The following is a 23,284-nucleotide window of genomic DNA, read 5'->3' as shown; positions in this document are numbered from 1 at the left end:
TTTCAGTATTTTGTCCTCACACAGAAACTGAAGCAAAGACAGACTTCAGAGAGAATAAAGATGTTAGCTAGCCGCCAAAATATGTAAATAAACTGTGCAACATCTTTGCATACTAGGAAATCACTAATTTGTCCAAAACAGGTTTGAGTGGGAGCAATTTAGAGGTATGGTTCCCTGTGTGCTTGTGAACATCTGCAAACTCCTTATTTATATGACTTTTGGTTTGGTTTTTTTGCAGGTCTCTTGAAGTACTGTGTACTCTCCAGCTCCCCAGATCTGAGAAAATCATAGTTGATAAAATGTCCACCTCCCAGTCAAAATTGCTGCCATGACTCAGAGCTGCAGGTGGGGCCATTCTGAACACTCACTGTCACATAATTTTATACAAATTGCATCTATTAAAGTGATGCTTTCATCCTTACACGGCCCTTTAGACCAAATGTGGTGGTATACTCTGTACTTACTGAGACTATTTTTCTAATGTGAATATCACTGAAATGGCACCCAGGAGGAATAAAGCAGAGGGAAAGGCTCTCCAGATCATTTTTCTGGCAACATTTAAGGGGATTTAGCATTGTGGGCAAGCAAATTGCACAACAGGGCTGAAGGTGAGGGGCTGCTGTGGCATCTCAGCACCTTGTGTAAGAGAATGGAAGAAAATTGCCCAGGTTTGGGCTACACAGCTCTTGTCTGTCCAAGGCTGGTGATCCAGCAAAAATGTCTCATGGTAAGAAAGGGGGAGCGATGAGTGCTCCCCACTGCACTCGTGCAGCAGATGTGCTAAAACAAGTGAAAAATAGCAGCAGCCTGCAAGTTGACATCAATGCTTCATCTAATTCACCTCTTTCCCAAAACTGTCACTTCCCTGCCAACCCCCCTCCCATTTCAGGTAATAACTCATTAATAGGAGATGTCTCCAAGAGAGCTGCTAAACCCCACTGGTAGGAGCCACAGCAGTGCCAGTGACCTCTCTGATGTGCTGGTCTATGGGCACAGTTATATATTAGAAGGCAGAGTTGGTTCACGGCCCTTGTGATGTTTCCAGGGTTAGAGACCTGTAGCTATGAAGGACCCAGAGTGGTCCAAAAGGAATGTCCCCCTCTGGGTCATGAGCACATGTGGCCTCAGCCTCTCTGACATCGCCCTTCTTACTGACACCAACACAGTGCCACTGCTTTCCCCATTAATAACGAATCCCAAGGGCTTTACAAAGGCTTGTTGGAGCCCTGGAGATGTGCACAGTGCTATTAAAAGACTATTTATTCTTATGCCCTGGAGAGAGGAGGAGTAACTGAGTGTGACTCTGTTCCCCCACGGCAGGGTGTCCTGTGGTGGTCCTGGGCAGCTCTGAAGCCGTGGCCCTGCCCTCCCACACTTGTCCTCTGGCCACCACGTGATCCCTCGCACTGCAGTGCTTCCTGGCATGTTTGTTCTTGCTGTGCCACCCTGGCACCAATCCCAGTTCAATATTAACTCACACATTATCTACCACTCCTCTTTGCAATGGCAGAGTGCTTTCCTGTGTTTGTCAGTCACCCCGGAGCACAGCACCCTGCACTCCTCTGAGCCAGGAGGGAACAGGTGGCCGAGAAACTGAGGTATGTGGGGATTCAGAAGCTGATGGTCACCATGTCTAACACAAACAGGAGACATGAACTGTGATAACTGGCTGTAGTCACCAGTAAAAACGGGATCATGCAGCTTAGACCAACTGGAAGAGTAGTGACTGAACTGGTGGGGCACAGAGGACGATGTTAAACCTCATGCAGAACTTCAGTTTCTAAAAGCTCTGAGAGAGAGAGAGAAACAAAAATTTTAACTAGAGGGTCCTTCCTGAAGGAGAGGAGATTTTACTACTGTCTGCTTGGAGGGACTGAAGGAGGCCAAGGGGAGAGAAGCCCTGCATGAGTGCAGAGCACTGGTGGAAGGCCAGCCCCAGGAGATGAATGCTCCCCTGCATCTCAGGCTCTCTGTTAGAGAGAATGAGACATTATCTTGCAAATAAGATAATGCTTATTTGCATCATTGCAAGATAATGTCTCATTAGCTGCTGTTACAGACTCAAAGGTTTTCCTTTCCTCCACATACTGGGGGAAAAGTCATGTTGTAACACACACAGTCTTTCTAACAGCCATAGCAAAATGTCAGCCCCATTAATAACGAGCTTTTATTCACTGACTGTCCCATCTTTAACAATTATCTTCTTATTTTCCTCTCATCCCACAAACGGCATCATGAGCTGTTTATTCCGGGCTCTTCCTTACAAACCCTGCTCTCAAATGAGCCTCTTGAAAGGACTAAATGGGAAAGCATCAGATGAATGACATCCTCCAGCAGCCAGGGAAGGACCAAGGCTGGCACTAGCTTCTGCCTCCCCTCTCACCAAGCCCAAAACCACACAGTGCTTCATGGCTGGGTATGACCTTTCTGAGACCTCTGCAGAGCAAAAGGACCACGTTTGCTCCTTTCATCCAGCGATGCTGCTGAATGCTCCTGAAGCGCCAGCAGCTGAAACCCATCTCCCTTTCACTCCTCTATAATTTCTGAGCAAGAATGGAAAATTATAAGCCACAGCCGGTGTTCAAGGATCAAACCAATTCTGGGAAGCACGGCGGGGGCAGTGCTGTGTGCACTCCCTGCTCATGCTCAGACACCAGCTCCTCCAAGGACAACTGTCTCACATTGTACCAGGGAACGGCTCTGCCTTGTCAGACCTCCCAGCTGGTAGCTCAGTCTCACTGCATGAAGCAGCCAGTGCTTTACAGAAAGTGTCATTGCACCACTTCAATGACCTCAATTTCTGCCGAGCTCCTTCCAAACCAGAAGTCAAGCCAGAAAAAGACAAAAATCATAACATGACCCAGAAGCCATCATCTCCAAACATGATATGCAGCCCTTTCTACCACCATCTCCTTACCTCCAAACCCACTCTATCTCATGAGGACACACATTAGAAACAACCCAGTGTTCTGGAATCTATTTTGGAGGCAGGATCTCTGTTCAGCCTGACCCAGCACTCAGAGCCACATCGCTGCCCAAGGGCAGAGTTTGGCCCATTGTTTCTGTCACCAGTGCCTGGGTTCTGGATGGTTTTTTTCTGGACACATTCTGGGTATGCACTCAGGGCAGGGATGAAGCTGTTTGGCTCTTGAGTCATTTGGCCTTATGGACTCGCCATCAGCAGCTGCTGGATGTGAGCCATCCCCAACATGTTCAGGCAGAGTCCTTGAGAATCCAAGCAGGTATGGCTGGAGGCTTATCACACAACCTCACAGGATTTCTCTATTGCAGCTAAATCCAAGCATTTGGCTGGTTGGATTAACCCTTGCTGGCTTTGTGAAATGGGCTTCATTGAAAACAAGCATCTTTCTCTCACCTTTTAATTTCTTCTGTAGTGTGGAGACAGGTATGGATCAATGAAAGTGTCCTCATCGATCACCCTGGATGTTTTTTTGCTGGACAGAAGATTGAAATACTGAATCCTTCCTCTGCCAGTCCTTCCCACGGTAGGGAATAATAAAACATTTCCGAATATCCATCAGGTTATGTGAGGTTTAATCCCAGAGGATACATTCTCCCAGCAGATTAAGTCAGTCTCATAAATACATCTGAAAATTTGCCCTCGTTTATCCCAGATTTCCCACAGTTCAGCTTCTCTGATGACTCCCATTGGCCTGCTCCTCCCCTGCCCCCCACCTTTGGGGTGCTCATACCAATCAGATGTGCTTGTACGTACATAAAAAATAACTCAAGATTGAAAAAGTTTGTATTTACAAGTTGAGCCTTGTACTGTTGGAATTAGACTGTTAATTAGGTCAGTCATGTTCCCTTGGTAGGTTAAGAATGATAGTGCTGGAAAACAGACAATTTATAAAGACCCAAAAATAACTCATCCTGCTGTTTTGTAAGAAAGATGTGTTTTCTTTGCCCTGTGCTGAGGACATTGCAGTCAAGGCCCCTTGGCCACACTGAGAGCAGCCACACAGACTGTGGCTTGGTCCCACAGGCCAAGTGCCTCGATTTCCTCCTACCAAAGGTGGGACATTCATCCTTCCCAATTTGGCAGGGCTGTGGTTGAGGTCACCTGTGTTTGTCAGGCATTTTGTCACTCTTGGCATGAGGCTCCAGGCTACACAAGCTCTTTCCCCCAGCTTGCCTTTTCACCTTATCTACACCTTCTGTGAAGAGCACAAAGAGCACGAACTCAGGTTAAGGAGGTTCAGAGTAAAGAACAAGTCCTTGGCTTTGCCCCAGCTGCTTTTCTAAGGCTGTGTGTCATCAGCATTAAAGGGTGCACAGAGCAGGGAATTACCTTTGAGTAACACGCTGTGGGTGTCGGTCCCTTCTTCCTCTGAACAAATTTTTGTCACGCAACCATAGTTTGCAGCTTCCTTGTTCTTCCACAGGCAGGTGCTGATCCTCTGATTCCACAAGACTTCACAGGTTTCAGCCCCGCTGACAAATTTGCCTTGTAAAGCCTCGAAGAATGACTTCAGACGTCAGCCTCGCCTGATTTAGGATTATCCTAACTCGTTAACAAATGGTGATGAACGTGCCAATTGCCTACTTAATGAAGGTTTCTACCAGGCTGGGAAGTCAGCGGCCACACCGCCTTGGCCTGGAGGGACGTGCCCAGCATTTCCAAATAAACCAGACAGCAAAGCGAAAGAACTCCTGGAGCACAGTGGAAGTGAACAGAAACCCCACAAAAACATGCGTTGGCACAAAGTTCCTTTTGATTTTGTGGGAAATGCAGGTTTGAAATGAAAATAATTAGTGAGGCAAGAGGAGGAGAGGAAAAATAATAAAAACAACAGGCAGGCTTACAAAAGGGAAAAAAAAAAACAGAAAAGAAAAGGAGCAAGAAGAAAAATAAATAACCCTGGAGCAAAAACGCAGAGGGGAAATGATAAAAATTGGGCCAGGAGACCAGCTCCCTTTAAATGCCTTTATTAAATTCAGCTTTTAAATGGGATGCTCGTGGGTCGCCTGCGCCACCGCCGCTCCCTAGCCGATGAGTCACCACGGAGGAGGAGGTCGCTCCTGCTGCCGCTCGGGCTGCAGAGGCGGGGATCCAGCCTCACGGGAAACTCCCAAGGTCCTGCTTTTGGCTCGAAAAGTCCAGGGATGTCACTCTGGTCCAGTATCTTTCAAACTATGGCAAGATAGCGAGAATTAGTCACAGTTAGCCAAATACTTTCCCTACCGGATGGCATTGGTCCGGTGTCCAGGTGTTGCTTCGGCTCGTTGTTCTAGGACTTTGTCGATCCGAATCCCCCTTCCTCTTTAGTGAAGTATGCTGGGAGCCTGAGTGATTTCCATACAGGGCGGTGTTGGTGAGTGGACAGGCAGGCGAGGAGTTGTGAAGGTGAGGTTGAAACAATGTAACGAACAGGCTGGAATGAGGCGAAGTAAGCGCCTTCACAGACAGGCAGGAACAACAGGGGCTTGACTTAACAAGAGAACATGGAGGGTTTAGGGGATAGGGGTATGCTATTTAAATTACAAAACTATGGGATTTACAAACCGGGAATATAAGGCGTTGGGGTAGAACTAGGATACAAATTTTCTTACATCTTTTCTAAATAACAGGTTTAACATTTTCTAATTTATCTAAAACAACCACTAAACAGGATTTCTTGGGCCTTTATTTCTCTCAGTCCCCCCTCTATTTCTTTGATCGGGCTTTTGCCCGCATCAATTAATTGGCTGTCTCTGGCTCTTGGGAGTATATTTTTCTTAGTTTTTGGTACTGATTATAAATCTTTTTGGCTTCACTCAGTTCTTCCGGTTGGGACTCGAGTTTCATTATATTTGTGGGCTTAGAGTTGTTTATTTCAGGGAGTTGGAGACTAGCCTGGACCGTAGATGTTATAGTCCGAATGAGACAGGGAAGGATACAAGGGATCAGTAGAAGGCTGGCTAGTGCACTGATAATAATAAATACTATCTTTTTCCACCACGCCCCTTTTAGGGACCAAAAGTTGTCCCACCAGTCGGTGGAAATCAGGGGTTTCCACTCTTGGGTGCCCACATAAGCTACTTTTCTAATTTCCTTTGAGATGTTTCTAATCACCTCGCTCTTGTCATCAATTTCTAAGCAGCACTCTGATGAATTGAATTTACCACAGATGCCTCCCTCATTTGCCAATAAGTAATCGACAGCCAATCTGATCTGATATACCACGGCCCGCGTTTGTGCCAATTGGTTACTTATGTGGTCCAGTGCCAGGGCTGTTTTATTTGAGATAACTTCTAATACGGCTTGCAGCCGAATTATCCTGTTTAACATGTAGACGGGAGTTCTGTATCCCCAGGATCCATCCCGCGCCCAGGTCGCTGGCCCATAAGTCTTTATAATTTGTTCGGGGGTCCAAATTTTGCCTTTCCAATTTTGGTTGCTGCCTAGATCTATGATGGCTCTTCTCTTCCGGGTGGTCCTCTTTAGGTTGTCATAAAGAGGTACACCAAGGTGGTTCCCTGATTCCCGAGGGAGTAGAAAGAAGGCAGGTTTAATTACACCGATGGTACAACTTCCTGCCCAGTCTCCCGGCAGATGTGTATATGCCATGTCCCCACATATCCAAAAAAGATGTTCAGGGGCCTTCCACGACTCATCCCCGATGTCAAAGGGGCGTTCCCAATACTTGGATATTCCCCTCACTCCCCAAAAAGGGTTTATACCTTTCTCTGCACACTCATGTAAATTATAGCCTTCATGGTAAATGCATCCTGTTGGTTTTTTCCCGATGGACCAATACCTATTAGGTTCTTGGGGAACCCATTTTTGGTATAATTCTTTCACAATCAAATACCTTTTGCATACCATTTCCCCAACAAATGTTTTGTATCTCTTCCCTGCTCTTTTAATGCATTCTTCTCCGATTATCTTGGATTTTAATTCCCATTGTTCCTTCCTCCTCTCTTGACTACCGGGAGGCTTTTGTTCCATCAATTTCCACCTCAGAATATCTAAGGGGGATAAACTCGTTCCTTCCCAGGGCCATACGTCAGACATTTGGGTACTGCCGCAAATCCAGCAGTTAGTTAGATTTAATTCATGACTGACTCTCTCCATAAGGTCAACAAAGAGGTTTTTACCAAGGACTTCATCTAAATCAGTTTTTTTCTTTACCTTCAAGGCTTTTTCTTTTATTAAATCGGCCACACCCTCCGGATTATTTAGGTTTTCGAAACAAAACCATTCTCTGATAGGGCATTCCCCTGTCAGACGTTGCCGAAAATTGGCTGTGCTCCTGGCAATCCAATACTTCTTCCCATCCTCCTGACAGGAGGATATTTGGGTTTTATCAAAACAGGTGTGCTTCACATGGGTGTGAACTTGTATTAGAGATTGTAAATTCTCCCCATCATAGACTGGTCGGTAACACTTTGAGCATGTTCCTTCAGCAATTCCGCTGATTACTAGGACTGCTACCAGTCCTCCCAAGAGTCCGGTATGAACCATCACGATCTCACCCGGTCTTGCCTCTTGGGGGAGGGGAGTCATATAGCTGAATTAGTCGGGCTTCCCAATGTGTTCTCACCTTTCCTTATCTTTTGGTTGGTCTTTCTGGGGTATGTCCTGTGAGAGATTGGTTAGGACTTTCTTTATTAACTTGTGTAGCGGTTTGAAACTTTATCAATTTCAATTAACTTGGCCTTATCACAACACTTCTTAAGTAATTTCTGATAATACACAAACGGTTCAATTATACACTGGAAACAGCTTTGAATAGCTTAGCACTGGAGAAGTTTCTTAAACTTCCCTAGTCCCTTTTAACGATATCAAAACACCAAAAAATTCCCCAACGATACCGAGAACTTCTCCCCACCACAGTATAGTCTTTTTAATTCTTAGTCCTTCTTTGGCTTCTTCTTAAAAGTCACTTTGAGCGTGTCTGGATCTTGAGTTACAGTCCACTGGGAAGAAGGATTAGGGTGCAGGTCGGGCGGATTCTCTGGAGGTGGTATTGGTCCCTTTACCCGCGACACATGTGTCCAGCCTTTTTCTTGGGTCCTCACTGCCGTGTGTGTTGTCAGCAGGACCTGAAAAGGACCCTCAAACTTAGGGGTCAGTGGAGTGGCGTTCCAGGATTTTACTAGTACCCAGTCCCCTGGCTTTATCTGATGAATATCTGTGTCCAAGGGAGAGGTTTGAGGAAGATACCCTTTTCGTTTCAGATCTGCCAATGTCTTGCCAATTGTTTTTATGTATTCTTTGGTTGCTGCCTCTCCTTCCAGATAATCACCCGTGCTATATGGGGTTAACAAGAAGGGGAGTCCAAACATCATTTCATATGGTGATGCCCCTATATCCGATCGTGGCCTGGTCCGAATTCTTAATAGAGCCAGGGGCAAACACTTTAGCCAATTAAGTCCTGTTTCTGTTATTAATTTGGTTAATACATTTTTCAGGGTTTTATTCATCCTCTCGACTCTCCCTGAACTCTGAGGATGCCAGGGTGTGTGTAGCCGCCACTTGATACCTAGTGCTTTGACCACATCTTGCAGCACTTGGGCCACAAAGTGAGGTCCTCGATCTGAGTCTATGTTGTTTACTAAGCCATACCTGGGGATAATTTGTTCTAACAATATTCTTGCTACTGTTTGTGCCGTTTCGGTCTTAGTGGGGAAAGCCTCCACCCAATGAGTAAGATGATCCACAATTACTAGGACATGTTTGTACCCCTGTACTGATGGCATTTCAGTAAAATCGACCTGGATGTTTTGGAAAGGTCGTAGGGCTAGAGGCCTTCCTCCAGGTGAGGCTTTCCTCATCACCTTTTGGTTCACCTTTTGACAGAGCAAGCACCCTTCTGTCACTGCCTTGGCCAAATTGTATATCCCTAGGCATACATGTTCTTTTAAAAAGTGGTCGGCTAGCCCCTGGGTACCCCAATGGGTTAGATGGTGGATTTCCTCTAGCATCTTGCGAGCAAGAGCTTTGTTCAGGAACTTCCTTCCATCTGGAGTCAGCCACTCCCCTTGTTTCCCCTGAAGTAATCCAAGTTTTTTTATTTCATTTAGTTCCTCTCTGGAATATATGGGTTTCATTCCTTCTTGGGCTGGTGCCTTATTCATAGCAAAAACCTTTATCGGGTCTTTTATCTCTTGTGCAGCTGCCTTTGCCGCTTGGTCTACTAAATGGTTGCCTCTCTTTTCGATAGTATCTCCTTTCTGATGCCCTTTTATGTGCACTATTGCAATTTCCCGGGGCTTGAGAAGGGACTCCAGGACCTGCTTAATTAGTTCTTTATGTACTAGATCTTTTCCCTTAGAGTTTAAATATCCTCTCTCTTCCCAGATCTTTCCAAAGGTATGAACTATTCCGAAAGCATATTTGGAGTCGGTATAGATAGTACCTTGGCCTGACTCCAACCGGTCTAATCCCCTTTTAAGAGCGTATACTTCGCAGCACTGAGCTGACCAATTTGGGGGTAACTTCCCTTTTTCTACCACTTCCAGGTTGTCTATTTTTGTTTTCTCAACTATGGCATATCCTGACATCCTCTTCCCATCAACTATTCGGGATGACCCATCCACAAACAGCACCCTTCCATACGGTAAGGGCCTGTCGTCCAAATCTTCCCTGACTTTGGTGTGTAAATTCATAATCTCCAAACAATCATGCTCTAAATTTGGTACTGGTTCTCCGGAAAGGAATTGCGCTGGATTTAAACTTTTTGTGGTGGTGAGTTCCAAATTGGAACTATTGGTCAGAATGATCTCATATTTCAGGATTCTCGAGTCGGTTAGCCATTGTTGGGCTTTCTGGCTCAAAACCGCCCTGAGATCATGGGGAGTATGAGCAATGATTTTACCCTGTAAAGTTAGCTTTTGTGCCTCTTCGATTAACATAGCTGTAGCTGCTACAGCTTGGAGGCAAGCCGGCCATCCCCTGGCCACTGGATCTAGTAACTTAGATAAATATGCGACCGGCTTTCTGTGTCCCCCCCATTCCTGGGTCAGCACACCATACGCAATTCCTTCTTCTGAATTGACGAATAGATCAAATTCCTTTTTTAGATCTGGGAGACTCAAGACTGGCGCTGTAGACAATTTTGTCTTCAAATTCTCTAGTTGTTCCTCATCTTTGGTCGCCCATGTTATTGGCTCGGGTTGTACCAATTTCTCATATAGAAATTTTACGCTTTGGGAATATCCTTCAATCCATAATTTGCAATATCCAAATAGTCCCAATAATTTTCTTATGTCCCTCTTAGTGGTGGGAGCTTGGATGGCAAGGATCCCACTGATTCTGTCCGGGGTAAGTTTCTTATACCCTCTTCCAATAAGATGTCCAAGATAGGTCACTTGAGGTTCTACAAATTGCAGCTTGTCCTTTGAGACTTTGAGACCTTTTTCCCCTAGGAAATTCAGGAGATTGATGCTAGTCCTTTTTACTCCATCCTGCCCTTCCCCAGATATTAACAAGTCATCCACATATTGCAGGATTTGTACCCTATCTTCTGGAATGAATTGCTTTAACAATTCTTCCAGGGCTTGTCCAAATAAATTTGGGCTCTCGGTGAAACCTTGGGGAAGGCGTGTCCATCTCAATTGTTGCTTTCTCTTATTTTCAGGATGTTCCCATTCAAAAGCAAACCAATCTCGGCTCTTCTCAGCAAGGGGACAGGCCCAAAAAGCGTCTTTCAGATCTATTACTGTGAACCATGCATGCTCTCTAGGGATTTTATTTAGCAAAGTATACGGGTTTTGGACTACTGGATATCTAGCAATGGTTCTTTTATTTACTTCTCTAAGGTCCTGTACCAATCTAAATTTGCCTTCCGCCTTTTTTATCGCCAGTACTGGGGTATTGTGAGGTGACATACAAGGCTCCAAGATCCCTTCTGCTAATAGATGAGAGATGACAGGTGCGAGCCCTTGTTTACCCTCTATAGAAATAGGGTATTGTTTGATCTTTATAGGAGGTGTTCCTTCCTGCATTTTTATTTCTATATGTGGGATATCCAGGTATCCATATTTTCCTTCTTCTGCCCATACCTCTGGCCTTATTTCATCTAGATCTTGGACTGTCAACCTCATCATTTGCACTACCATTTTTCCTTCCCTAGGAAGGATTCCTACTCCCAGCTGGACTTGTAGATCTCTCCCTAACAAATTACTATCTACCTTCGGTAGATATATAAGATCTACAATACACCTTTTTGAATTTCCTTTTATTTCCACCCCTCGTATTATTGAGGCTTTAAAGGGCTTCCCCTCTGCCCCCAATACCTCACAGCATTGCTCTCCAATATTTAATCCCATGGGGAGCTTGTTTATGCAAGACCGGTCTGCACCGGTGTCCACTAAAAATTCAAACTCCTCATGATGGGGACCTACTTCAAAATTTACTATGGGCCCTTCCTGATGTTTCTCTGGGTCCCCCAACGCAAAGAGCCCATGACACCCCTAATCGTCCTGGCCTTCTCCCTTCAGTATTTTCTCTAAGGCCTCCTGCTCTCTTGCAATGGCCTCATCAAGGGACTCCTTCCTACAGTCCCTTCTTAAGTGTCCCATTTCCCCGCAATAAAAACATTTTCTCGTTTCCCCTGCTTGGGGAAACGTTTTCCAAGGTGGCAAATCCCTCTTCTTTATAGGGACTGCATCCCCTCTTTTCGGTGGGTTAGAGTTGCCTACTAGGTCCTTCACACTCTCCCTGGCTACCGCCACCATAATCTTGGTCTTTGACCTTGTCTTTTCTTCCTCCCTCCTGAGATACACTCTCACAGCCTCTCTCAATAACTCATTCATCCCCCTCTCCTGCCAATCTTCCATTTTTTCGATCTTTCTCCTGATGTCCGGCCAGGCTTTGGTGACAAATTGTAATTTTAACAATACCTGGCCCTCCTGGCTGTCTGGGTCCACACTTGAGTATTGCTGGAAACTTTCTCTAAGCCGGTTTAACCAGGCTGCAGGAGTTTCATCTTTTTCTTGGGCACCATCAAAAGCCAATTTGGTGTTGGTGCTTCTGGGCACGGATTCTTTGATGCCCCTTACTACTAGACTTCTATAGTCCTCCATGTTTCGCCTTCCTTCTGCCCTATTGGGATCCCACCCTGGATCCGCTATAGGCACTTTCTGGTCACCTGGAGGGCCCATCCGATTTTCCCTTTCCCAGATTCGCATCCCTGCCGTCCTGATTAACCGGACTTCCTCCGGGTTGAACAAGATATGTAATATGGAATTTAGTTCTCCCCAGGTGTAAATGTTAGGTCCCAGGAATTGATCCAATTGATTAGCCACCTTTACTGGGTTTTCCACCAGGTTCCCCAGCTCCTTCTTAAAACTCCTAACTTCAGAGGCAGTTAGGGGAGCATTTACGAACCCGATTCCTCCGGCCGCCCCTCCCATAGGGACTTCCCTCAATGGATAGAGCTTGGTTCGCGACCTGGTGCCACAGTAGGGTCCCTCTGGGGTGTCGGTTACTTGCGGGGACTCCACCTTTGTTGATGGTTGATTTTGGCCCCAATTAGATGGTGGAGCTGGAACTACGGACGGAGGAGGGGAGGAGACCTGGCCAGTATTAGTAGCCACTGAGGAACAGAAGGGGTTAGTTCCAGAGAAGGTCATCTCACTCTGGGGTGTAGTCACTTTTGATGGTTCCATTAAAGAAGTGGTCGGGGAAGGATTTATTGGAGAGGTCATAGGGTTAGTTGGAATGGGCGGGGAAGTGGGGTATACTGGGGGAGGACTTATGGGAAGGGTTAGGGAGTTAGTGAGAATAGGTGCTGGGGACGGGTCTGCAGGAAGGGTCGGAGGGTTAGTAGAAATGGGTCTGGGGGCTTCAGGATAAACTGGGGGAGGGGGTAAATGGTCTAGGGGGTCCCACCTACGGTGGGTCTCTTCCGGTGTCACTTTCTCTTTACTTTCATTTTGCTCTTTCCCTTGGAGTTTACAAATTTTTGTTGTTCCTGTTTTTGTTAACGACTTCTGCCAACATGCAGCATATAATAGTTGTTCTGCGTCCCCTTGGGTTCTCAGATACTGATCTAACTGCGAGTACATCCAAGGGTCGCTAGTGCCGCACCACGGCCATCTTTCAGGAAGGTCTAGAGTTGGCCAAACCTTCATACAATAATGGATCATCTTTATTTGATCTAAATCTTTTGTCCTCTCATCTACCTCCCACAACCCTAGCATCCGTCCTAACGGGCTGTTCGACGGGATGTTCTTTATCTTTCCCTCTCCTTCCTCACGGGGTCTCTGTTTTCTTATGCATGACCCCATACTTGGGTCAAAAATTGGTGGATTCTTCCTCAAAAATTGATTTTACTCTTAAGAATTAGTTTCTTTCTCAAAAATTGGTTGGCTCTTGCACTCACACTCTCCCTGGGTCAAAATTAAAACTATAAGGTGCTCTTACCCGAACTTAAATTAAAGACGGGCAACTCAAAGTCCTAACATCATTCACACTGGTACCCCGAAAGTAGCCTGGGCAACCCGCCCCTAGGGTTCCAGCCACTACTCCGGCCTGTACCCACACTCACGTGCCCCGTAGGTAGCCTGGGCAACCCGCCCCTAGGGTTCCAGCCACTACCCCAGCCAGCACCCACTCACTCACTGCACGCGGTAGGCTACCAGCCCGAATACTATCCTGCTCCGTGCAATGCAGGGGTCCCTGTACCAGACTGGATCTTACTCTCCTACCAAACAAACCTCCTGTAGGCGGCCGGTCAACCTGGGCCCAGGGTGCCAGTTACCGTCTTACTTTGCGGTCACCGCCCCAGCCAAGGTCTGCTGCGTACAGCGGCGACTCAATCACTCGCCCTATGTTCAGGCCCCTCGCCTATTGAGGCCCCCCTAGAGTGCAGACTACCAGTCCAAATACTATCTAGCCACGTGCTATGCCAGAGTCTCTGTACCAGACTGGATCTTACTCTTCTGCACTCTCCACTCAAGGAAATACAGACTACCAGCCTGTTGTACTACCCTGCCACGTGCAATGCAGGGGTCCCTGTACTCACTGGATCTTACTCTTCTGTATTCCCGTGTGCAGACTACCAACCTAGAATCTCTTGCTCTGCGCAATGCACCAGGCTGGATTTACTCTTCTGCACCAGACTCTCCCACAACCCGGAAAGGAGGCTACCAGTCCTAGGTCCCACTCACCGGCTACTGGACCGGGTTTACTCTCCCCCTATCCGCGGCGTGGTGTGTGCTTCCACTCACACTCGGCCTCCCTGCACACTCGGGATGGCCTATTCTCTCACACGACGGGCCACTCCCACCTAATCCTTTTCCCTCCGCCCGTTCGGAGGGGGGCCCCCTAATGCCCCTGGAGGCGCCTCAGTCACACAGTGGCCACTCGCTTCCCCCTTTTCCCGGCCGGCCCCCTCGCGGGAGTCCGGAAACGCGGTACAATCAGGGGTCCACACTCGCTTGGGGGGTCCGAGCTGCCGGCCCCCCTCTCATTCACACCACACTCGTTCGCCTCCGCTTCCCGCCACCGGAGGATTTTACCAGTGCTCCTCCGAGGTGTCCCACGCTGCTAGGGTGCGCCGCCTTCTGGGTCCGGTTGGCCAGCGGTCCCGGAGGTCCGAGGTCGGGTGGCCTTCCCGTCCTGGTGTCCTCTTCTGGGCGTGGCTACTCCCGGGCGAGTCCCCAGCTGATAAAAATTGGGCCAGGAGACCAGCTCCCTTTAAATGCCTTTATTAAAATTCAGCTTTTAAATGGGATGCTCGTGGGTCGCCTGCGCCACCGCCGCTCCCTAGCCGATGAGTCACCACGGAGGAGGAGGTCGCTCCTGCTGCCGCTCGGGCTGCAGAGGCGGGGATCCAGCCTCACGGGAAACTCCCAAGGTCCTGCTTTTGGCTCGAAAAGTCCAGGGGTGTCACTCTGGTCCAGTATCTTTCAAACTATGGCAAGATAGCGAGAATTAGTCACAGTTAGCCAAATACTTTCCCTACCGGATGGCATTGGTCCGGTGTCCAGGTGTTGCTTCGGCTCGTTGTTCTAGGACTTTGTCGATCCGAATCCCCCTTCCTCTTTAGTGAAGTATGCTGGGAGCCTGAGTGATTTCCATACAGGGCGGTGTTGGTGAGTGGACAGGCAGGCGAGGAGTTGTGAAGGTGAGGTTGAAACAATGTAACGAACAGGCTGGAATGAGGCGAAGTAAGCGCCTTCACAGACAGGCAGGAACAACAGGGGCTTGACTTAACAAGAGAACATGGAGGGTTTAGGGGATAGGGGTATGCTATTTAAATTACAAAACTATGGAATTTACAAACCGGGAATATAAGGCGTTGGGGTAGAACTAGGATACAAATATTCTTACATCTTTTCTAAATAACAGGTTTAACATTTTCTAATTTATCTAAAACAACCACTAAACAGGATTTCTTGGACCTTTATTTCTCTCAGGAAAAAGAGGAACAAAAGAGACAAATAGCAGGAAAAGGATCAGTAATGAAAGCCCAGATTACTTGATTCAGTCAAGCCAGTGCTTGTGCTGTTCAGGGCAGGGCGGGAAGCCAATCTGTTTTCTCTGGTATTGTTTAGGCTAGGAATACCGTGGCAGATTTCCCATCCACTCCCATGTTTATGTCCGTGCTCCAATCCTTGCCACAAAAACGTGTGGGGGAGACACATCCCGAGAAGAGTAAGGGCTGGAAGCTGGAGGATGATACACTTTGGAGCCAAATGGCCTCAAAAAACCACTTCTGCACCTTATGGCGATTTTGCAGGATAATGTCTCATTCACGAAATGCCGTGGTGGGAGGATTTTCATCTTCAGAATGGGTACAGTGATACCTCTGGGTTATTACAAGCTCCCAGCTGCAAAGGGCTGCCTGTATTTATACAACACTGCATTATTTATAATATCCTTTTCAGGAGAAGGAGAATATAAGTTCTTTCCTTCACAGTTAGACTATTTTTTTTCTTCCCTTCTCCCACTTGGAAAACATTGATTTCTTGCCCTCATTTCTCCCACCAGGGCTGTAGCTGACCTGACTGTTTAGTTTACTTCTCTAGGCCAGATGCTCAGTGGGTGAAAAGCATAACCAACACCCTGGCACAACAGAGCTGCCCTGATTTCCCCCAGCTGGGATCTGGTCCTGCCTCCCCAACATCTGCACGTTTGTGGGAACTGATTAACAACTGCTACAACACTGCTGGGGAGGGGACAAAGGCATAAATGTTGGCCCCATGGGTTTCTGTTTCTGAGTGGGTTTTGACTCTCCCATACCAAGGATCTGAGGAAGTTTATTGCTGCAAAGTAATAAAATATTTAAGACTGATCAAATTTTGTGTGGAAACTATTTGAGCTTAGCTGAGAAGCAGCAGGGGTTGTAAGATTTTACAGTCCAGAGCAAACAGTGGGGAATTTCAGTCCGTGTTACATTCTCAGTGTCCTGAGCTGTTAACTCCTGAGCATGCTGGCAAGGCACCCAGAAACTTCTTCAGCAACAGAAAAGTTTGGAAAAATACTTTTTTCCCCTTCTACAGAACAAATGTACCAAAGACACAGATGTTTCCAAAAGGATTCTTTTAATCAGAAGCAAGTTTGCAAAAGAAGAAGTAACTTTCTCATATAAAATAGTGGAGTGGTGAAGGTGAGGCTAACAAGAGGTCGTGGAACAAAATTCCAGGGCAACTCTCCAAGGAGACACTGAATTAAAAGCAATGATCCGGTAACCAGAGTACACCGAAGGGAGCTCAGACACTGCTGTGTGAGGTGGTCCTACCCCTAAGCTGACAGCAGACACCAAACCAGGGGATGGACTCCAGCCCAAGAGAGGCAAAGTGACCAGCTACAAACTCACTGGAATATGGGGTTCTCGCACCTTTCTGCTACCTGAGAGCTCCCACTGCACTGTGATAAGCCCCATCATGGCCCAGGGGTGTAATGACATCAAAGGGAGCCCTGGTGGCACTTCCCACCTGCAGAATGCCACCATTTGGTGGTAGCAGAAATTCCCAGATCTAGTGAATTGGACACAAATGGGAAAACACCTTGATATAAAGCTCTGTAACCCCATTCCTGTCTCTGTATCCAGTGATTCAAGCCTCAAGAAAGTGCACAGTGATCAAACAGCATTGAAATAATGAATTTCCTGTCAAGTCTTGAGGCCCCAAGGCCATTTAAAGTGGGCACGTGGCAGCTTTGAGAAGATAAAATTCTGAGTCAGAGCCTGAATCTCAAGTGCTAATGGTACTTCACTCCTAGTTCAAACAAATCTCACCTGTCCCAAGTGTCAGGTATGTGCTTATCTGTTGTGGCTCTCTGCTGTCGGGGGAGGCAAACTCTACACCTGCACAAAGTGCAAGGTAGCTTTCTTTTTCAGGGAAGCCAGGGGGAGGACAAAAGGAGTACAGAAATACAAAGAACAGAAAGGACTGGAAGTGTCCAAGGCCAGGCTGGACAGGGCTAGGAGCAACCTGGTCTAGTGGAAGGTGTCCCTGCCCATGGCAGGGGGGCTCAAACAAGGTGATCTTTAAGATCTCTTCCAACCCAAACCATCCTGGGATTCTATGACTTCTCAGGTGTAGACATTTCAGGCCCATCATGTTCAGTCTTGGGGTGAACACACTCCTAATTCAAGGTTGGTTTCCATAAGGAGGTTTCAATGGGTTTTGTAGAACCACACTGTCACACGTGGCTTTGTCTGAACACCTCACCAACAAACCTTTCCCCACCTCTGGTAATCTCGTAGCTTCTAGGAACACCCTTGATAATGTGTAGATTTCACATGTGCTGGCAACAAGCTATAAAAGCCATCTAAGGAATGTGACTGAAGTAGCAGGAACTCCAGGCTGAGTGGAGCTGTCTGCAGTACAACCTGCCCATGTCCCAGCAGCTCTGTGGTTCTTCCTTTCCAAACACCACCCCTCACTGCGTGTGTCCTCCTGGCTGCTGCTGGCACAGGAGATCAGTAAAAACAAGAGCTCTTGGCGTCCTGGTCACTCTTACACATCACAGGCTTCTGGAGTTCAAGATTTCTCACGCCTGTGCCAGAGGTTATCTTTCTTCTGTGGTTGTTTGCTTTCTTTGAAAGTTTCTGATAAACTCCTTTTCTAAAAGGATTTTTCTCCAACACGTTGCCCTGTCTATCTGAAAGCAATGTGTGGGAGAAGACACCAGTGCTCTGTACGTATAAAGATCTCTCTCTCCTCCCTTTTTGGAAAGCAGATTAGATAATCTTTGGATGACCCAATGGATTTCTTCAGGGAAGCAATGGCAAGGATGATAAATGCATCCCCATGTCAAGATACTTAGTCCAAACAATTGCTACAGCAGCTTCTGGCAGAGACCTTGGTATAAGGAAAAAAAAAAGAGATCTTGGCCCATCTGCAAAACATCCCCAGTTTTAACACTCAAAATGAAGAGGGAAAAGAAATAATTTTGAGTAATGGTTTAGTTTTTTTTCTGTGTATTATTTTCTTCTCTCCAGTCATGCCAACTGCTCCCAAAAGTGGGATTGTGGCCAAAGTGTGATTCCTTTAGTAGTAAATGGTGACGAAAGCCTTTGCTGTCACCTCTCCCTGCCCTCCCCATGAAGGCATGCCACACGAGTGACTCCTGTGGTGGGGAATGAGAGAGTGTCACTGATAAACAGCAAAGGAGTGCCCTCTCCCGTCCCTTGTCACCACTGCCATTTGCACCTGCACAGCGCTGGCCCTGCCCAAACATCAGAGCATTGAAAGGTAGGAATGGAAAACACTCAACCCAAAGGTGTGGGAGTGGCCGTGGTGGGGACATGCCACATGTGACACGGATTTTGGGGAGGATAAAATGCTCTACTCAGAGTGGGCTGGAACAGCACAGCTCCTTACATGTGTGCACTTTTCCATGTGGTTTGTGACAGGGACAACCCGGGGTTTGGGGTTGGGAGCATTACTAACAGTGGTGACTGGTGTCATCTCAGCCCTGGCAGGAGGTAAAGACTTGGGCACTTTTTACCTGCAGGAGACTGGATATTGTTATGGCTATTGCATGAAAAACAAGCTCCTGTTAAACCATTCCCTAAAATGTCTCCCTTGGTCATTTCATGATGCTGCTTTTATTTTTCAGTAACAGTCACCAAGAGACCTGAGAAACAGGGGAAGGGAAATAAATAAATAAAAATAAAATATCCTAAGAAGGCATTTTAAACATAAACCCTCATTTTTCAAGACTATTCTATACAGGAAGATGGAAATGGAAGCGAATTCAATGGATGAAGTTACTGTAACGTGACAACTAATGTTTAAAAGTTGTATTTCAAGGCTGCAATTCCCAAAGATTGCAGCAATGAAATAGAACTTTCTTCCTAACTGATGGAGTATTTCCTTCCAGATAAAACAATTTCCCTGATATGTGAAGTAAATAAAACCTACCTATTAACCATATTTTACAAGTTGAGTGTGTGAGCAAGAAGGTGGAGGCATCACACACGAGTGACACAGGATCCTGCACAGCAGAAAACACGTCCTGTGCTCAGCTGAGGGTGAGCAGGGCAATGCCCCTCACTCTGCAACTGCCTATGGAAAATAAACCCACGTGTCACAAAAGCCAACTCCTGAACACAACAGAACCAAGAGTGACAACAGTGGGGGTGAGAATGGAACAGAAATACCTTTGTTGGGATCTACAGGTCCTAAAGGAATCACACCTAACCTGCTATTTTGACAGCAGTCAGAAGAAAAGAGCCACACAGCCAACTCAGCGGGTCCTCAGCAAGCTCAGGCTTTTTAGTTGCAGCTGGTTCTGAGAAAAAAGGAACAATCTCTTCTCCTCGCTTTGTACAGACCGTGCTGTTCCCCGTGTGGTCCTTCAGTAGAGCAGTGGCCACGTTCCCTTTACTCCCCATGGCTTTCTTGGGTTGTTTTTTCTCAATGTGATATCAAAGATCAGCCCCAGGGAGTAACTGCACCATACAACAACTGAGACCTGGCAATATTCAGGAGATGTGGAGTTACATTATGCTTTCCTTTGGAGTGAAGTCTTCAGTGTTCCATCTACTTCCTACTGATTTACATCCCTAAAGTCCTCAGTGGTCCTTGAAGGGCTCCTCCTGCAGCACTACCTCTTACACCTGTTGGACAAGCGCCAGGAAAATTCCAAGAGCAATTGCACTGCTGCATCAAATGTATAAAAACAATGTGTTTAGAATACGTAATCAGATGCAGGAAATGACAAAGGAAAAGGAAAACAAATCAGAAAGTCACGTAGATAATTTTGTCTAAGAAACAAAAAACGCAGACTGGAAACAAATTTTGGCAGTTCAGTAATTAAAGCAAAGTCCATATGGCTTAAGAGAACAGTCAAAGTGCACAGAAGGCAGTGGGTTTTTTGTTTGCTTTGCATTCCTCTTCACAGCACTCTCCAAGTCATCCTCTTTGGAGCCCCATCTCCATCCCACACACATCCTACCCAGGTGCAGAGAGGAGGATGACTCACAGGCTTTTGGCTCAGCCGTGTCTTTGCAAGTCCCTTGCCATCTAATGAGCTGCGGATCATTATCCCAAACTCAAAAGCCCTTAAACACACCCACTGGAGTTTTTGGTTTTGAACTTTTTCTTCCGGGGACCTTTGGAGAGGAGCAGCAATCCAGTGCCAAAGCTATGCAGAGTCTGCGTGCACCAAGAGCAGCAGTGCTCGGAGGCAGTGCCCAAGAGTAAAAGCAGTTCTGAGATCCTTTGCCCTGCCCAAGAGGCACTGAAAGGTGACAGCAAGGCTGAGCTGGCCCTTGGACCTCAGCTGTTCTGCTGAGGTGCCACCAGGATGCTCCCAACCAGGCTCCTGGGCAGCCTGGCTTCAACAACCTGCTCTGAAGACACCACCTCCCCCTGCCACGGATGTCCCACATCCCTTGAGAGGACAGGGACAATTTTCTATGGTAACAATGCCCATGAGCCTGGACAGGACATTAGCAAGCACCAATTTTCCTGGCTTAACCACCCGGAAGGAAATGCCAGATCCTGGCCTGGCAAGGACTCTCCTACTTCCAAAATCACCTTTCAAACTCTCATGATAAAAAGTCTGGTGACCCAGGACTGTTGCTACATCCAAGGGCTGGACTTGGATTCTTTCAATGCCTAACAAGCTTCCTTGTGAATAAACAACTTGCTACTAAACATGACAGACTCAGGGAAAGGAGAGAAAAGAAAACAGAAAGTGAGCTGTACAAAAGGATGGAAAATAAACTAAAAATCTCCTCTTTTCTTTCCAAAGGCTGTAGATTCAAGTGCACAGAGCAGGCTGTAAACGTGCACAGGTAAAGGTAATTCATGACCCCAATGCCTGAAATACCTGGTTAGCTTTATTTGGAGACACTTTTTTGCTTCTCCCAGATATGAAGCTGCAGAATCAATAAAAGGCACCTGTGGACACCAAAACTCACCCAGTCTGTGTCGTGTGTCTTTGTAGTAAAAAAAAAATCAAACAAACCCTGCCACTGTGTACTTTTTTACAGACCAGTAAACAGAACTGCAGAGTCTGGATGAGAAAGGATGCTCAACTTCTGTTGGCAGGGCATGGTAACTCTGATTATCAAAACCCTCATCAATTAGTAAACTCTCTAGGTTGTCACTGCAATTTTAATTGAAAAATTTCTCTGGCTTGCTGGGTTGTGTCCTTTGACTTTTAAAAAATGACTGATTCAAATGGTACACACAGTCCACAAGGAGGATTAGAGCCACACCAAAAATAAACTGACCTTACATCTGAATTCTTCCCACCTACTTCACCACCACTGCCTACAGTGCTCTTTTGAGCCATCTCCTCTTCCAAAGGCCCTGGAGTTGGAATATCTAAAGAATGCAGCAGGTCCCATTTGAAGAAAGAAAAGGAGGTCAATAATTCAATATAAATACACCAGTAGTGAGCTTAGAGCAGACACAGTGACACATCTGAGCCTACATTGATCAGCCAGTGCTCCTAATGTGTGGAGCAGCGAGGAGGAGAGAGGAGGTGTCTGCCTTTCACCTAAAAATGTGTCCATTTTCTATGTTTTACTACTTAACCTTGATGACAGAGAAAAATTAAAAAGAAGAGGGAAAAAAAAAAAAAAAAAGAGTAGAGAAAAAGGATCCTGGGAGGTTTTATGTTTTCTCTTCAAATCACATCACAAAGCCACTCATTGCATCTAGGGAATTCACCTGCTTGTTTGGAGCGGTGGGACAGGAGGAGGGGAGAGAAAGAAAGAAGGAAGGGCATGGGAGCTGCTTCCTGAAGCAGCGTTACAAAAAGCGGTTAAAAAAACCCTACTATTCACAAGTGGTTAAAATCATCACTGTTCGGAATTCCTTTTTTGTCTTTTTGTTTTCTTAAACAAAGGTTCGGCTATAGTTCAGCTCCGTGTTTTTTATAGAGTTGATTGTCTTCAGAAAGAAAAAATAAAACCCAACAAAAACTAAAAAAAAAAAAAAAAACCAACAAAACCCCAACCAAAACACCAACAACCCAGCCTCAGGTGTGTTCCCATCCGTTTCTACCCTGATAAGAGAGGTCCCCCACAGTTCAGCGCCCGGCCACGCACACACGGTCCCTGCGACTGTCCCGCCGTGTCCCAGCCCCGCTCAGACAAAGGAGGAGAATCCTGTCACTGGAGTCCGGGAGCCGGGCGCGGGCTGTCCCGTCGGGGTGTACACCCCTCCTGAGCTCTGTGTCGTGATGACAGTCTGGAAATAGGGTTCTGTCTCGCTGGCCGTGCACTCCTCGTATCTGTAGGACGCCGGGTGCTGCTTCACCCCTTTCTGCTGCCGCTTCCACGAGTTGTAGTAGGTGGGGTCGCTCATGTAATGGTTCACGAAGGAGTGCTTGGGCAGCTCGTCCTCGTAATCTGAGTCAGTGACCTGGGGCATCGGGAAAAATAGAATTAAATAGTCGGTCATTAGCCTCGATGATTTTCTTTTAGCCTGTTGAGCTTGCAAAGAAATGAGAGGCAAGTTTAGCATCAGCATCTGACTGAAGCTGAAATGTTAAGGTAAGAGGGACGGCAGTCCCAGTGTGGTACAAGCACTGTGCTCTGCTTTAGCCAGACTCTGCTGCTGAAGGGAGAGTCCCCTGATGACAAGTGACAGAGAAATCCCTTCTAATTCCCTGCAGAACGGTGCAGGACAGCCAGGAGCTCCTGTTTGGGCTGAGAAGTGGAGAGAGGTCAGAGTGAAACCAACAGCTTTCAATCACAATCAGAAATACTGCAGCTCCAACTGAGCATCTCCCTTCTCATGAAGGACAGCAGGGATGCCTTCCACACCAACACTCTGGTCAGTCAGGCCAGTGTTTGGGTGGCCAGCCCAAGCCACCTGCACAGGACTCTGGGTGTTAACTATTGAAAATTAGTTCTAT

The 23,284-nt window shown here is 46.7% G+C and overlaps 1 protein-coding gene across 1 annotated transcript in view; it reads right to left on the bottom strand.

The window, feature by feature from the left end:
* Positions 1 to 16,483: 16,483 nt before the first annotated feature.
* SDK1 (sidekick cell adhesion molecule 1) overlaps positions 16,484 to 23,284 on the bottom strand; it is a 391,189-nt gene continuing 384,388 nt past the window's right edge. Inside the window, exon 45 of the mRNA XM_066329767.1 lies at positions 16,484 to 22,788. Within this exon, the coding sequence (XP_066185864.1) occupies positions 22,513 to 22,788 (276 nt within the window). The 3' untranslated portion in view covers positions 16,484 to 22,512. The remainder of the gene's footprint in view (positions 22,789 to 23,284) is intronic.

This window comes from Sylvia atricapilla, chromosome 15 (genome assembly GCF_009819655.1).
Source record: "Sylvia atricapilla isolate bSylAtr1 chromosome 15, bSylAtr1.pri, whole genome shotgun sequence".
Lineage (NCBI taxonomy): Eukaryota > Metazoa > Chordata > Aves > Passeriformes > Sylviidae > Sylvia > Sylvia atricapilla.
Note: the sequence above shows the minus strand (reverse complement) of the source record. Positions and strands in the feature narration are given on the sequence as shown.